Source organism: Fringilla coelebs (genome assembly GCF_963513975.1).
Source record: "Fringilla coelebs genome assembly, chromosome: 5".
Lineage (NCBI taxonomy): Eukaryota > Metazoa > Chordata > Aves > Passeriformes > Fringillidae > Fringilla > Fringilla coelebs.
Window position 1 is genome coordinate 59,374,033 of NC_140033.1, and position 17,034 is coordinate 59,391,066.

The following is a 17,034-nucleotide window of genomic DNA, read 5'->3' on the forward strand; positions in this document are numbered from 1 at the left end:
AAATAAATTGTACATATAATTTCTCTGTCCCTCACACCCAGACACACCTTTTCAAACATAGACAGATAGTTATTGATAGTACCAACATGAAGAACTGCAAAGATTAATGATAAATGTAATTTATTGTGCATCTTTCACTGTGTCACCTGCACTCTTCCCATTAATCCATCTCAGCTGGATTATTTCTAGCATTCCTAACCTCTGAGCAGTTTCCAACAGCTGCTTTTATAGTTTTTTTCCTTCTCTTCAGCTATTTCCAAAAAGCGTTTCTTATCTTTCCTCTCAAATTGGCATTTTCACTCCTAGAGTGAATGCTACTTAATACTCATTGAGTTCAATGTATTCCTGTCCCAGGAAAAACATAATTTGGACAGAAAATCCTGTATCTACAATAGCGTCAGCTTTCAAAACATGGAAGGTCCACCTATGAATAGAAGAGACTGTTCACCTTAGGAAAGGCTCACAATGCCAGTCCATTCAAGTCACTGAACTGGATTAAAATACAGAAGTTATTTAATTTTGAGGGATATTTTCTTTGTTTTCTGCATTTCACATCTTTACAGTCCTTTGGGATAATTTCCACAAAAATAAGCCACAGAACCCATATTTTGTAAGAGGAAAATAAAAGGACTCTCCTGAAATTGCTCAGAGCAAGGTCTTCTCAGAAACATCAAATATTAAAAGTCTCATAGAGAGCTGGCAAATCTATGGTAAATATTTGAATCTGAGCCCTGTGGTCTAACAGACCCTGGATCTTTTAAACATGACAATTCCTTTTTCACAGGAAAAAAAAAAAAAGCTGTTTGAGATATTTAGAGACTCTAGAAACTATGATTCTATAGCTCTCTCCCACTCTCTTTACAGCCTGTACAGCTGGATTAATTCTTAAGGACCCTAGGTATCCTGACAAAAGATACAGGGGTGGGAAATGAACACCAAAACCCATCAAGGTGCTTTCAATTACAGATATCACATCCCATGCTCAGAATACACAGTGTTGTGCTGCCATGTAAAGATGTGATAGGAAAAGATTTGTTAAACAAATGCTCATTCTAAAGTGATGTCTCAACCTCCCATCAAAAAATTCCCTGCCATTTCCTGATACCACCCAGCTCTCATGTAGAGACTGCAATGTCAATCTGTGTCCTTAAAAATTTTTCTCAGAATGTAAAATTTATCCTACAGAAGAGAAAACTATTTGAGAGCCTGTGATCATAGATTATGTCATAAATCATATATGTTACATAAGGTGTAGTGTTTGGATGAATTCTCTCGCTTTCAATACAAATCTAAATGCTCTGTATGAAATGTGTGGTTTAAGTATCCAGAATACCAAGTTTCTACACACATAACGTATCAATAATTACAAAGAGGCAAAATTTCTCCTTTCTGAACCAAGACATCTGCAAGCAGCCAGTGCTACAGCTTCCCTCTCCCCAGCCTTTCTATTCCTCTGATGAGCCTGCCTGAGTTCTGCCCACAGAGAGCCCCGGATCCATGCAGAATGAATTTTTCCCCTTCATTTTCCTCTAGAAGGGGCCTCTCCATTCTGTGCCCCAGTGCTCAGTCCCAGAGCTGCAGGCTGCTGCCTGGAAGTTGTGAAAACAGACAGCTTAGGGGCATTGTACACTCCTGAAACCTGAGCGTGCTCCTCAGTGTCATTACTCATCCAGGCAGCTTTTCTTTCCCCAGCCTTGGCAAACTTTCCTCCCTGAATCCTCAAGTGCTTCAAGGGCTGGAGAGCTGCCAGCCACCAGCTGCACAAGATCTTAAAGAAACCCAGACCCATTTTCATCATTTAGGAGAGCAAACAAATACATTTTTAAAAGAGCAAATTGAGGAGTTTCAAAATAGAAAGGGGGAACTCCTCTGTCTCATTTCCCCTCCTCATTTCCCCATTTCGCCACATTATTTGTTTTCATCTCCATAAGAAAAAAGAAGTCTTTGGAAACCAATATGAAAATACAAGCAGAAAAATCAAGAAGATTTTGTGACATTAGGGAACTCACAAGGTACAGTGATCTCTGCACAAGGCTTGATCCCTGCAAACTCAAGCACAGCTCAGCAGAGAACAGTGCAGCATGATGGAGAAAAAGGAGAGGTTTTGCTTCCTTAGCACCAGGGATCTGAAATTATCTGGAGGAAGTGGAACTTGGTTCTCCTTGGGGATGAGAAGCAGCACTTTTTGCAAGCTGCAAAATGAAATTATGGTTCATGGCCCGAGTTCCCAATTCCTGGGAAGAACAGCCCTATTCACATCGTTACGAGGTTGAAAAGGGCAGAGAAGAAAAAGAACAAAGCAGAGAGATCTGTCACTGCAGCCTTCCCAGCCTCCCTTCCTTGCCAGCATTTTCTTTAGGGGAATGCAAGAGTGTACCTGAGTTTGTCTGCAATAAAGATCACCCTCCTTTCCAGCAGCAAGGAGGCAAAGACTCTGCTCAGGTGCCGCACGCTCAGGGAGGTGAACAAGGACTCGAAATCAACGTGCTCCAGCCTGGAGTCGAGGGGGCGCCGCAGCTCGATGACCTGGGGGGACAAAAAGAGCATAGATGAGTTCCTGGTGCCACCCAGAGCGTGCCAAGCAAGGACCCAGCAGGTATTTTCACAGGCAGCAGCCCTCACTGACTGCTGGTGAGCACCACACAGCAGTAAGTCCTCAACCACGGTCCTTCCAAAGGCCTCCCATAAATCCTTCTTCCAGATGAAGACTATCCAGAGTCCACTCCAATAGGCACAGCATGAGATCAACCACTAGTTCTTCCCACTGGACTGAGGACAGCAAGCTCTTCATAAGGGGGAAAACTAGTTTGTGTCCAGCTAGGAGTGGTTTTCAGGCTTTCTGGTATTCAGGCAGCAGAATGTCATGGAGCCGTTCAAATCTACACTCTGACTTTTACAGTTACAATTTATTTATTTTTTACTGCAAGAATCTGGATGCCTAACCTCCTGACCATAAATTTTTTATATCAGTTACAGACAAGAGCAGCCTGTGGGTATTTTTCTTTGTTCATATCTACTTAAATAATGCCTGTCATAGCACCTTAGCACTTCATACTCCTTATCTTAGACAGATGCTTATCTAAATTGTTTTTGAAAGCCTCCAACACCACACGTTTCATAAATCCCACAAGAAAATTACTCTAGTTCTGAACTACCCTCACCAACACCAAGCCTGCAGCTGAAACATGTCAGTGGCAAATTACTTCAATTACTTGTTGTCTTACTCTTAGTATACACTGAGAGCAACTGTTCACATTCCTCTCTGTAGGAAACTTCTTGTGTATTGAAAGGTTATCATGTGTCTTCCTTTGTCTTTTGTTTTCTATATTAAATAAACAATTTTCTCAAGCTTATCCTGCATTTTCTAGACCACTTAGTAAACAGAACTGCCCTTCTGGGGCTTTCTCCTAGTGGGCGCATGTTTTGGAAAACGATACTCCAAAGAAAATTCCATCAAGACGGGAAAGCAGAAAATCTGCTTACCTTTATTATTCATCCCTTCACTTGCTTTCACAATGAAGAATTTTGTCTAAATAATACCCCACTGTTACTTTTGGTCACTTTATGGCTCACTGTGCCACCAGATCCTTCTCTGAAGTACCACTGCTCACTCAGTTACTTTCATGTCGCATTAGACTACTCCTTTCTTCCTCCCAGGATTTTGCTCTTGTCCATATTGATTTTCCCACCAGATGATCCATTTACAGAATCATTTAGAATGGAAAAGAGCTCTAAGATCATTAAGTACAACTGATCACCACCATGACAACTAGACCACAGTGCCACATCCAGTCATTTCTTGAACACTTGAAATGTTTCTTGAATTCAGGGGAGTGGGGCACTTGGACTTTTAATCCCTTACTCTCTCCAAAGTGCCTGCCCCCATCCCAGGGCTGTACTGTGTAAATGTGGAGTTTATGCCATCAATCAGATAATTAATGAACAGAATCCCAGACACAAACCAGCCACAACATTCTCACAGCACACCACTGGAACTTTGCTCCTCCAGCACACATTTTTAACCAGCTTTGCATGTTCTCTGCAGTAATGTCATTTAGTTGGGACTGTTTCCAGTTGGGTTGAGGAGAATGTCATCATGTAGTGCTCTGCTGAAAGCCCACAGACATGACTTTATCAACCCACTTGCCTTCCTCCCTCTCACATTCAAGGCATACCAGGCCCTGCAGCAAGTAGGGCCAAAACTACCTTCAATTTGTCTCCCTCCATCCCCCCATAGTCCTTCAATGCCATGCCCTAGAGCTCTGTACTCTTAAAACCCTCCTGCTGTCCTCACACCACGTTGTGTGAGATGCAACACAGATCCTCACTGCCACACTGTGAAAATGCCATTCTCAAAGGCTGCAACATTAGGCTGGTGTGGTTTCAAGGATTTTTTTACTTGATCTACACAGAGATTCTGTATTAAGGGTGCTGGAGCACACTGTTCAAATCTGTCGTTAGGAAGTTAAATGTGGTGTCCTTGAGCAGATCCAAGGTCATATGCTGGGCAGCACAGGACCTGCTGTCTGTGCCTCCTGGCATCAAGGCCAGTGTCCTGGTTCCTTTTGCTATATTAGGCTGTGTGCTTACGTTCATTCTTACCATAGGATTTCCATTTTGCTTCTGAGTCACTGAAGTCTCCATACCACCCCTCTGGTCCCCTGTTTTACACCCCAGCTTCCCCCCACAGCTGACGGATCATCTGTTCTTGAAGATCCCCAGTGCTATGCCATGGTCCCAACTTTCAGTTGCTAGTCCTGCACCATTTGCTGGCCTGTCTCCCTCTCTAGGAAGAGTCTTTACCTCTGTTCCTGAGCCTGGCAAGAAGTTCTTGACTGTAATGGTCCTGCCCAGAGCTGGGAAAGGTGCCTCCATGACACTCCTCATGAGAGGCTGCACCAGGGCTGGGGAAATGCCCCGTCTCTTCTCAACCTCATCCAAGATCTGAAATAAAGGCATGAAGACACAAAGCCATGCAAATCAGGAGGAGAGAGATAACACCAGGAATGAAGTGCACCAGTATATATCTATGTCCTCTCCTTAGTCCAGTATTGACATGGAGCTGTGTATCAAAAGAAAGAAGGCAAAAAGTGCAACTGAAGACCCTGGAGTTCTTTTATCTGAAGAAACATAGCTCCAGTGAAAGCTGAAAATTTGCAAACTTCCCACTACACTCAGAGTCAGGACTCCACCTTTTAACCTCTCTTGCACTCTGGAAGTTGTGCTGAAGGAAGTAGGCAAGAGCTGACAATCTAATTTTCCTATTAACTGTGCTTTTGCTAGGTTCTGGAATTAGCATGTGGTTGCCTCACCAAATCTTTCAAATCCTTTCTTCAGCTATCAGCTTCCCTGATCCCCATTCATTCAGGTGCTGGCTTCACTCTCAGGTCCCTCTTCACCTACAGCACAAATTCCCTCTCTTTCTGCCCCCTCACCTTAGAGAAGAGATTGAAGCATCCAAGGCGACTCACAATGCAGTAAACTTCTGGGAGACGCTTCCCTTTTCCACTGGGCTTTCAAGACAAATACAAACACAAAAACCAAGGAAATGTGAGAGTTGTAACTACTGCAAAGATAGAGTGACTGGTCTCTTAGTTGTGCATCTCACTGGCTGGCCCAGACAGCCAGTATGGCAGCCCGACTCAAACCCTGGTACACCAGAAACAGGGAGGAGAAATGGGCACACCCACAGTCTGGTCCCAGCTTACCTAAATCAAATGACAAATGCAGAGCAGACTGATCTACAGAGACAACTCTGAACCTACAGGACCAGCACAGGTTTAGACAACTGTTTAATAGGTATCCAAACCTAAAGAGGATAAACCCTATCTTCAGCTTCGGGGTGAAACAACAGTCCATGGCCATAGTAAAGTGCTGGTGCAAGGAAAATGCAAGAGAGTTTAGTTATGTCTGGAGTGGAGGATGGGACTAGGAGAGGGACTTTGGCACTGAACAGAAGAGAGCAAAGCTGCTCTGTTGCCACTCTTTTGATTTCACACTGAAAGAGAAGAGCAGCAGCCTTCTAATCTCCAGAATGGGTGCCAGTAACACCAAACCCACAGAAGGCTGCACCACTAGGAAAAGGAAAAAAACTCAGGGATAATTACCAGCAGCCTCCTACAATACCCAAATCGCCTGCTTCCATCTTCCCCCGTCAGGACAAATGAGAATGTCTCACTGCAGAAAGAGAAACCAGAATGACAAGATACCCATCAGCCTCATTACCAGTCCCAGAAATACAAATCCAATAAACCCCCAGTATTTCTGAATTTCCTATACACCCCTCTCAGAGTTCTGCCCAGTCTTCTACCATAACAGATCTTGCATTTAATTAACTTGATATAGAAATCTGTTTCTCATGAGTCAGGATACAAAATACAGTACTTACCTGGCAAATTGATGGATGGGGGCCCAGTCCTTTGCATCAGGGAAGCAAAACTGGGGAATAGCTTTCAACTGATCTTCTGCCTCACGCATGAATTTGAACGAGCGCTCAAGCTAGCAGAATAGAGAGAAGGAATGTTTCCAATTAGTCATGTGGGGATGGAATGACTTCAAATATTTTTCCTGTGACAAATGAAGAGGTGATGACAGAGGCTAAGCTTCTGCCTGGAAGATATTAAAATTTCTGTGATTCTGGCTCACCTAATCTTTAGATATCTCAAGGTAACTTTGTGCCCCCAATTCCACCAAGGCCTGTCTGCAGCACCTGCCTCTGCTATATTGTGCCTCTAATTGGGACACACCTTCCAGCAAGGGGAAAGAGAACTGAAGGGGAGCTCTGGTCACATCCCATTTACAAATACTCTGTCACACTGGCTCTGTGTTTCTCCCATTCCTCCTTCCCCATTTTGAGCTGGGTTATCACTGAAAGCTGTTCCTTCCCTTTCAGAACATGCAATTTCTCCCAACCATCAGTTATCTTTAACGAGGAAAGGTGGAGAAGGGGAATAGCTCCATAAAAGTCATAGCCAAGGGCAGCAAAAGATCTAAATCAGCTGCTCTTTCAGGAGTGAGCAATACCATGACAATTCTCAGGCAGTGACTGAAGCCCTCCCACTATCTTCAGTCTCCCTCAATGCTGACACAGCCGAGGGTCACTGACACGACACGTGCTCAACAGAGAAGCTGCAGCTCCTTCAGCGATCCAAGCGCCCCACACAATCCGAGACAGACCTTCAGTGGGAACTGCTGGGTGACCTCAGGGATGTAGGCAGCCCCAGCCTGCTTCTTGTGCAGCGACACCACGACGAAGTACTCGAAGAGCTGCCTCTCCTGGTACTCGATCAGGTCCCGCTCCAGGGTCTGGTACCGCGGCGTTTGCTTCAGCCGCGACTTCACGTGCACCAGGCGCTGGCTGTGAGCTGCAGAAACACACAGAGAGCCTGCCTTGGTCTGGCTCTGCACAGACTGAGGGATAAACCTGAAATCACCTCACTGCAGTGGCTTTCTCAGTGGCTGACTAAGAGGTGGGAACCATTTGGAAGCTGCACTATAAATATTGACAGAGATGGGCCATAATCTTGTGCCATCAGCCTGAAGAAGTTTGGCAGCAGAAGGATTTCATGGATAGCTTTTACAGCCCAAGCTGAGATCCGTGTAGGACATGATGTAACAGATATTGTCCAGCCACTCATCCTAGCACTCATTTGTGCACTTTGCAAAGCCACACAGTGAGGTGATTGACAACCTTTGTTCAGAGGAGGCTGTGGGCAGCAATCCCCACGGTTTTACAAGACCAGCACCTGGGTCAGGCCAGGGCTGTGCTGTCTGAGTAATGCTGGGGACTCCCAGCTCCAGCACACAGGCTGGGCTGTAGGCCAACAACAGAAAACATGAGAAAAGAGGTGCCAGTGAAAAATGCTGGCTCATGCCAGTTCTTCCTGTGCCTAAAACTAATCTCTCAGTGCCATGCTTCTACGAGTTCACCAAGACAATGGGAAAACAAGCAAGCTGCAACTGCAACACACACATGAGCCATGGGACAATAAACATTCCAGCATGGAAAGTAATGAAAAGTTGCCTGCTGAGAAGAGACCAGATGAGATTCCCTGAGACAACCCCCCAGCTTCGTTTTACAGTTGCATCCCAAATTAAATCTCCATGATGTCTCCCTTATCCTGCTACAAAAGAAAAAAAGAATTAACTACAAGCAGAGACTACAGCACGTTCTCACAGCTTTGCTTTTTGGAAAGGTAGGTGGCAATGCAACTTTTTGATGGAAACAACCACCACAGAGACACTATAGGAACTCTAATACGTAAGATACCTGCTTGGGAGACAGGACTTCCTGAGAGATGGGATACACTTGTTGATCTTCTGTCTGGTGAAGTTGTGCCACTCACAGACTATTCCAGACAATGAAATTTAAGGCAACCTTGAGGTGCCTCTCGAATGAGAAAGTGTAACAAACCCTGGGCAGTTAAGGCCTGGAAAGATGGCTGAGAGTCCTTTTTCTTGTCACCTACTATGTTATTTGCTCTAGGGTTGTAAAGCTTTCAGAAGTGCTTTCTGTTTCACCAGGGCCTTCAAAAGGAGCAGTGTCACAGCAATGCTGAGTGCTTCTAAAAAGCTTGCTCAAGATCTGCACTGTTTATATTCTAAAGATACCAGAATTTTACTGCTGACATCATGGCAGAGTTTGTCTTCCAACATTTTTCCTTTCCGAGGGTCAGCACCTCCAGCTCTGCCATCCAACCTTATGATTTACTGTGTCTCAGATGATGTACAGTGATTTGCATGCAGAGGTACCTGGCTGGTGTGGTTGATGTGTTACACAAAATGTACAAAGTCCCAAATACAAGAGACTTGCTAAATCATCTCACTTTCCTATTTAAAAATAGGGAAGTCAACAGTTCAACAAGGCATAAAGCAAAATACAGTTGTAGTTAGAGCAAACAGCAAGTGCCAGAGCTCCTGTTCACACTTATGCAGACTTGCTAGTCACTCAGACCCAGGTCTGGATCTGGATATTGTCCAGAGCCCAGTGCTGTTGGATTTGAGGTGACTTCATATGATCTCCATCATCCTCTCTCTAGGGAGCTCTGAGCTGCAGTTACAGAGAAACACAGGATGATGCACATGATTCACTATGGCAACCAGCAGCAGGCAAGAGTTCAGGTCTTCCTGGCCACATCTACACTGCCTTTCTCAGCTAAATCTGAACATGCTCTGTATTTTCACAACATTTCAGGAGGGTTGTGAATGTATTTTCTGCACCATCCTGGTGCAAATCCTCTCTCCTGTCTCCAGCCTAGGCTTAGAACCTGTCAAAGGGTAGGCACTGGCAGCAATTTTCAGCTTGCTCTTGCTAACATAGCAATACAGATAAAAGATTTCAATGCAGATGAAAGCAAGAGCATTCAGTAGTTCTTGAGTGGGAAGCTGTGCTCACAAGAGGGAACTCAGCCTGAGCTTTCACTTCTAAAAACCTGGAAGAGGGTGAGAATGAGCACTCCCACTCACAATGCATGGCGGCTGACACAGGTCATGCCTGTCTTTGCAGCTTGGAACTGAACTGACCTGCTATCCAGATCTGATGTGCATGTGAGGCAGGAAACTTTGCAATGTGAGGGAGTTTCCACCTTTCATTCTAACTCTGCCAGGATTTTAAATATGCCCCACAAATTCCCAAAAGACAGCAACATCCCCAGAATGTGCAGAGGCTAATTACTAGTACAAGGTTTCAGGGGAGTATTTTGGAGACCAATACACCAAATAATCCTACAAGAGTGAAGAAAGAAATGTAGTGCTTTATCCCAACCCAGCCAGTGCAGGAGAGTTTAACCAGCAATAAATCACATAGTGCAACTCTGATTTCCTAGCTAGCCAGTCTGGCTGGTGGTTTTCTCCCACTGTAAGCATGTGCTGAGGTGTCTGGACATCCAGTGCCATGCAACACTGCTTCTGCCAGCCTGGTGACACATTTCTGACTCTGCACTTAGAGAAATCTCACTGTATTTCCTCAGTGTCCAATACTCCTCCTGAGAAAGTCAGTCAACAAGGAGCTTTGATGGGAGCTGGAAGAGTTGTTTGTTTTAGGCTCCTGTTGCCATCTGCCCATGGATTTTCTCCTGCAGCATTGAGATCTCCATCTTCTCACTGTGTTCCATGCAGAAACAAGGTCCTTCTCCAAAGGTAGAACACAGAGGAGAGATCTTGTCCTAGGAGCTCAGAGCAGAGTTCATCAGGAGCCATTTGCTCTCTCCACACATTTGCCTTACCTTTCAGCTTCTCTTCAGTGTCACTGTCTGATTCACTGTTTTCATCTGTAACTAGGAAAAAAAACAAGAAAGAAAGGGGAAGATGAATTAAGGAAAGTCTATTTATGGCTGTGCATTTCTTATCACTTGCATGAGAAAGCTGGGACTGGCAACTTCAGGGGGAAGCAGTTTAGGTCCCAAGGGCCTTGTTCTTTTCAAGGGTGCACATACCCACAGATATTCAGTTTAGCAGCCCTAGTGTCTTCCCATTAATTCAGGGATAAAACACCCAAACCAACAACAAAATCAATTTTGCACAGCCAGAAGAATTGCATAAAGAATAAAATGACAGAACAGTATTTTATCCAAGTCTGTATAAGCACAACACCAAAGTAAAATACTCATTAATATGTAGTAGTTTCTTGGACATGGGATAAAACCAAGAAAAGAAAGAAACAAACAAAAATTGTCAGACTGAATCAGATTCAAGGTCTGTATAGTCCAATGATCTATTTCTCTGAATGATGCTATAGGGAGGGGTATAAAAAGTCTGGGATGCTTCCCCTGAAAGTTCATATAAACACACTAATCCACCCTGTGGCTGTCTATGCTTTATGAAATAGGATAAACAGTAACAAATAATTGTGGGAAACAAATAGGGGTGGTCACCTTCTGCTGGATATTAAAGTGTTTTGGAAAAACATCCTGTGTTGGAAAGACACAATTTTTATTGAGATGAGATGCTTAAAAGTAATTGCTCTGAAGTGTCTGAATGCTTTGGGCAAGTTGTTAATTGACAGTGGGAGGCTGAAAGTCTCAATCCTGCTATGATGGAGATGGTCTTACAGTCAGTTGCAGAAACCCTGATTCCCAACTGAGGCTATTTGTTTATTGGGATGGTGAAAGAAGCAGGGCTGTTCCAAAATCTCCTGTCTTCCATTGGACAGTTCACTGAAGTGACACATTTCCACAAAATATTTAGATCTCAACAAATCAGAGTTTTTGGACAGAACATTCCTCTCCATATCTTCCAGCATGTTCCAGAAATAAACATCAAAAAGAGGGAACATGCTTGGGGTGACCTATAAGGTTATCATGCAAAGCCATGGACTGAAAATGAAGCAAGAAAAACAGAAAACTTCCATTTTAACCAAAGGGCAGAGGAACAGCCCTTATCTTACAAAAAAAAGAATGGAAACCCCAACTCAACCTTAGTCTGGACTGGAAGAAGTGCTAGAAAGTGTCACATTAACCACTAAGGCAGTGTAAAGTCTGGGGCAGGTCCTCAGAAAGTCTTAGAGGAATGATGATTTGAAGCTCCTTTACCTTTCCCTGAATTGCTCTCTGTAGACTGTGACAGTCTCTTCACACGCTTCTTTCCCCTCCGTGCCTCGTAAATGGCATTGATTTTCAACACCAGCTGCTCAGCAAACACACAAACAAACAAGGTTAATTTCTTCCCCAGGCAAGAAATTGAGTTAGAATTTCATGCAAAGTGATCTTTATCCCAACCTTGGCCATAGTGAAACTGTTCCCTTGAATGGTGCAGGATGCACAATTCCCAGGATTTATGCTGTACTGCCCGTGCTCACTCGGGTACAGCAGAGCCCAGGGGAACAAACCCTGATGAAAGGCCATACCCTAATGCACTTCCACACTGTGCAGCTGTAGCAGCTACACAGAGCCACCTCTCCATGCCATGATCCATGCTCCAGGGAGCACCAGAGGTACCTTGGCAACCTGTCCTGGTCTGCAGGTTTGGAAGCAGAAAACTGGCTGGAGGACAACTGAAGGAACTGAGAAGGGTGGAGGCCAGTGATCCTGAAATATTTTACACCAGTGGTTTCCTTTGCAAATCCTGTAATCCCTGTGCTCCCAGCTGACCAAGGGAGAGGACATTTCAGTGTGGGGCAGTGCTGGGCTTAGTGGCTCATTCAGTGCCTCTGGTGTCCCTGTCCTCCTGAAGGGGAGGGGAATTGCAGCACAGCCATGCCAGGCTTCCTGCCTGAGCAGACCTGCCTCCTTCTCAAGGTGCCAGGCAGGAGCAGTGGGATATGGCCACAGCATTCAGATTTATTCCATAAATAATTGGAATAAATTCAGATTCCAGATTTACATCCACAGGTCTTGTGAGGTCAAGGCAAGACAGGTCCACCACCTACTTGGTCAGTCAACCCTGAACACAAATATTGAAGTGGGAGGCAGGATGCTCTGATGTGGAAGTGCAGCCCTCACCCAGATGCCCAGCTCAAGCCTCAGGTGATGCTGCCCTTGACAAGCAAACCTCAGTTCTGACCTGGCCCTGCAAGACTGCTCAGTGGCACTGTGGGGTAAATAAACACTTGGAATCCTCCCTTCAACTGACATAAAAGTAAGTGTGAACACAGAGACAGAGCTCAAGCCCATGCACAGATGTGAAGACATACTGGGAAAGAAACCCTAAACATTTGCAGTCTTTGGCTCATTCCTGACAGTCTGAGGCACACAGAGACGGCATTCAAAAATCAGATATGCAAACATGAACACAGATCTGGCAACCAGGAAACAAAGAAGATACACAAACACATCCCTCTTTCCCCAAAAGCAAACTGTGGGTTTGGAAAAAATCACCACAGACTGTCCCTGGTAGCCTCTGCTTGTCCTGCAAAGACCAGGATAAGCAACTGTGTTTTTATAATTGTGTTTTTGAAGCATTCAATAGATAGACTGCTGCCAAGCCTCATTTGGATTGAATACACATCCTGCCAGATCTGAAAGAAAATAAAATTTAAATGGAGTAATGCTGTATCCAAGTAACAAGTAGGAAATGTTGCTGCAGAAAATGCTCATAACTGCAGACAAGTCCTTTTGTCACCCGATTGTCATTATGTTCATTGCTCACCTACAGTCAGACCTTAAATAATAAACAGCCAGTGCATCAATCAGAACAAGCAAAGAACAACAGATTTCCAGGAGGAAATCACACAACACACAGACAATTTCTGACTGTCTCATCCAGGAAGAACAGAAGGAAGTGTGATGAGGTACATCATCTGCAAAATATTAACTGCTCTTTCCTCTCGGACATACCTCAATTTCTATCCCAAAATTACAATGCTTTTTTTTTTTTATTATGAAATCTCAGATGGAAAAATAACTTCTTTGAAAGGTGCAGACATGTTTGTGTGCCTTCTCCTTCAGGCAGAAAGGGGGTTAAGCACAAGTCAAGTCAGCAGCCAGGACAGCAGCTATCAGGGATGTCACACACAGGAAACTAAAGAAAACCTGGTCTCATACTCACATTCCTGCCTGGAAGAAGCCAAACAAAAAAGACAAAACCCTAGATTTACCTTGGGAATCTTCCTTCTCCTCTTGCCATTCTGAGAGTCTCCCAAGGAGAAGAAGGTGTCATCTGGACTGCTGGGGGTTGAGGGAGGGCTGACTCTGGATGGTGAGCCAGCCCCATCCCGGCTCAGTTTCCGTATGTCTGGCAGTTTGAAACTCCGCCGCTCCGAGTTTTGCCGGAAAAACGTGGGCTTGGAAAGCAACTGGAAATGGAGGAGAAGGAATGAGCGACCACAGAACTTCATGGGTCTTTACTCCATTGCTCACACTTCATATCAGTAAATGCAGCCACAGCACTCAGTTGCCAAAACAGCCTGAGAGTGCCCACGGATTTGTGCACATGCAAGAAACCCATGCAGCTGCCAGGCTACATCTTGGCCAGCAATTTAACCAGCCCATTTTCATTCCAGAACAGGGGTTGGCCAAGAAGGTCTTGCTCCAGTGTGAAAAAAAATCTCCCAGGATTTGGGTAATCCAGAGGCTGAGATTGTAAACAGGACAAGGCTAACCAACCAACCACAGGCATTTGGGATAAGGAGCAGCTAGCCAGGAGGGACAGAGAAGCAGTGAGAGCAGGCAAAAAGCACCGTCACTATGGCTGCCTTTGACAGGAGCCAGAATTAGATAGTTCAAAGGGTCCAAGAGATGCTGTTAGACAATTATGGAGACTGCTTTCCTCCCTAACTCATTAGCAAGTTTGGTGGGAGTACAGCAGAAGATGTTTAAGTAGCAGAGTGAAGTTCCTAAAGTCTCTGAGCAAAAATAGATCAGAGAAGTAGAAAGCTAAGCTCCAGATAAAGAGGGGCAAACTACTTCTCACCAGAAAGATGCTCAATAAGAACACTTTTTATCTTCTCCTACAGAACTTCCCAATAGCTCTGACAAGGTAAATTGCACCTTTTGTGGGAACAGCATCTGCACTGCCAGAGGATGTATCTGGCACTAAGAAATGTGGGGGAGAGTCATCCAGCCTAGTTCTGAGCAATTCACAGCAGCACCATGCCTGTAGCTGAGGCAGCACCACCATCTGCCTCCACCACAGACACACTCAGCAGTTATTAGTCACACCAATTAATCCACTCAGGTTAGCTCAGATGTCTCTGGATTTGGCAGAAGATGCTCAGGTCATACAGAGAAGTCGTGTAAAAATGAGGCTGTAAGGAGTCTCTGCACTGAAGAAGCCCATTCTGCACCAGGGATATGAGCTGCTACATCTATAGTAGTCCTGAAAGTCTGTCCAGACCCATTCCCCATCACTGCAGCCTGGCCAGGCTCTCCACAGGATGAATGCTGCAGCTGCAAACCCGTTAGCTGCCGAGAGAGCTGCAGCATTTCTGTTCTGACTGATCCAGATCAGAGCTTTTAGACACCAAAGCACAGCAGAGTAACATAATGACTCCTGTTCAGCTCTCCTGCTGGGAACAGTATCTCTGGTGAAAGGCATTCCTGTGCAGCACTGCAGCCCCCTTTCCACAGCACGTGGGAAATCTGGGCGTGCGGGTGACTGCAAATCTCTGGGGGAGATCAGCCTCATCCCAGCACTCATACACATGGCCCCTTGCTGCTCTGGACCTAACTAGCAACAAGGAGAATGGATTGAGAACCATAGAATCATTTTCACTGAATTATCCAAAGACACCTTAGCTGCTGATTAAGCTGGTTGGAAAAGAGCAGCATGTCAAGGAATGCTGCACATAAAACTTCTGAAAATGTTGGATAACAGCTCTAATAATAGTTGTTACTTGGAAAGCATGAGAAAATCCTTTGGCCAGGAAAGCTGTGTTTAGATCCCTGCTATCCACTCTGGACCCATTTATTGCCAAGATGACTTTGGCTGTCATGCTGTCCCTGCTGTCCTAGCTTGGATTATCTAAACAGGCAACATGAATCGACCAAAGCAGCTTGGGAGGCTGAGAGAGCAGGGCTACCCTTGGTAAACACTGAGCTCTGAGCAAGAGGTGCCAATCAAAGCTTTATCTCTTCTTTTGGTTCCATGGACAAGGAGGAAAAAGGCACCAAGCTGTGAGCTGGGCTGTGGTGGGGACACCCTTTTAGCACTAGCTCTCCACCCAGGGGACTGGCACTACCTTACTTACCAGCAAAGTGTCTCATGGAGAGAGCAGGAAAGGCTCCTGGGGGGTGGGGGGTGTGCTGCAGAGGCACCTGGGCACCAGCATGGGCAGACTGCACTGCCCAAGACACTGAGACAAGGCTACTGCAGGCCTTGATTACCCAAATACTTCCATGCCCTCTTTGAGGGGAGGAAAGTCTTCCCACAGCACCAGGGAAGGCAATCCTGGAGTGAAAAAAAAGTGAAAGCAAACAAACCATTTATCTAAGGGAATGCTGGTTTGTTACCTCCCTGAGGGGCAGTAAATCCCCTCTTATCACACTGTACTCTGTGGCAAAAGACACAAAGGAAAAATCCCTAACATGATGAAGGTGCCCACTTTTTCCACACAGGACCTGGATTTCACCCAAAAACCTTCTGGAGCAGAAGAGGTGGCCCTTGAATTCAAAGCACCTTTGTGGGAGTCCCAGGTACAGAAGAGGTGGGGGATGCTGGGAAGGTCAGGACACATTTCTTCCCCAAACAGCGGCTGTTGGTCTCGATGTCTTCATAAGGGTTTTCCTTTGAGGGTGGATCTGCAGCAAAAAAGCCAAAAGCAAAGGATTCTAAGTGCAGAAAATCTCTGAGGTGTGCCATAAAAATGCGTTTAGAGATCCGCTGGTCTTCTCCCACCTCCCACATCAGACATAAAGACCTGTTCTCAAGCATTCCTGCAATTGCTTCATTCTCTCCATAGCCCTGGAAGTCCAGCTGCTTGCTGGGCAGTGTCCAAAGCCTGACACAGACAAATGCAGCCATAGAAACATATCACAGATACTACAGATGGAAAAGACCCTGGGGGCCTCAAGTTCATTTTCCTGTATCCAGAAGAGCTGTGATGTTCTCATGAACATTAGTTCATAACTACATTTCCTTCTTTCCAGTCCTCTGCCTGGGGTTGCTCAATGAAACTGTGAGCTGAAGCCCGGCATGAAGGTCCTCTCTCTGTTTCAGCCCCACATTTAGGGGGATGACATCTGGTCACCACTTACTTGGGGTTGAAGTGATGCCCTGCCCTTGGGCTGACTGCAGGAAGATTTAATCCACACTCTGAACATGGATATCTATCACACAATCCAGGATTGCAAACATGTCTACCAATCACAGAGACCTCAGTCTCACATGCTGTGCTTTAGAAAGAAGGATTAAGCCACTCAAAGTCAGGATGCTCCTCCCCTGGAGAAAGATTGGAGGGGAGGGCATGTGGCACACAGCCCACACCTCTGAAGTAGATGTAGGTTCTTTTCTTCCCAGTAATTCTGGAGATGAGGCGCACAACTAATTTGAGTTTTGAGCGCCCAAAATGATATGTAATGAACTTCTTATATCCCACTCTTCAGCAGTACTAGGGAATGTAAACCTAAGTGTGTTCACAAGAGCACAACTCTGACAAAGCAG

General features: G+C 45.2%; 1 protein-coding gene across 2 annotated transcripts in view; it reads right to left on the minus strand.

Annotated features, from left to right (window-relative positions):
* The window catches only part of DENND2A (DENN domain containing 2A), a 58,705-nt gene that overhangs the window by 12,054 nt on the left and 29,617 nt on the right, over positions 1-17,034 (minus strand). For both annotated transcript variants that reach the window (XM_084206048.1, XM_084206049.1), the window contains exons 5-14: positions 16,051-16,172; positions 13,532-13,729; positions 11,529-11,622; positions 10,224-10,274; positions 7,177-7,364; positions 6,389-6,498; positions 6,108-6,177; positions 5,436-5,513; positions 4,804-4,944; positions 2,378-2,526 (exon numbers count right to left, since the gene is read on the minus strand). In XM_084206048.1, the coding sequence (XP_084062174.1) occupies positions 2,378-2,526; positions 4,804-4,944; positions 5,436-5,513; positions 6,108-6,177; positions 6,389-6,498; positions 7,177-7,364; positions 10,224-10,274; positions 11,529-11,622; positions 13,532-13,729; positions 16,051-16,172 (1,201 nt within the window). The remainder of the gene's footprint in view (positions 1-2,377; positions 2,527-4,803; positions 4,945-5,435; positions 5,514-6,107; positions 6,178-6,388; positions 6,499-7,176; positions 7,365-10,223; positions 10,275-11,528; positions 11,623-13,531; positions 13,730-16,050; positions 16,173-17,034) is intronic.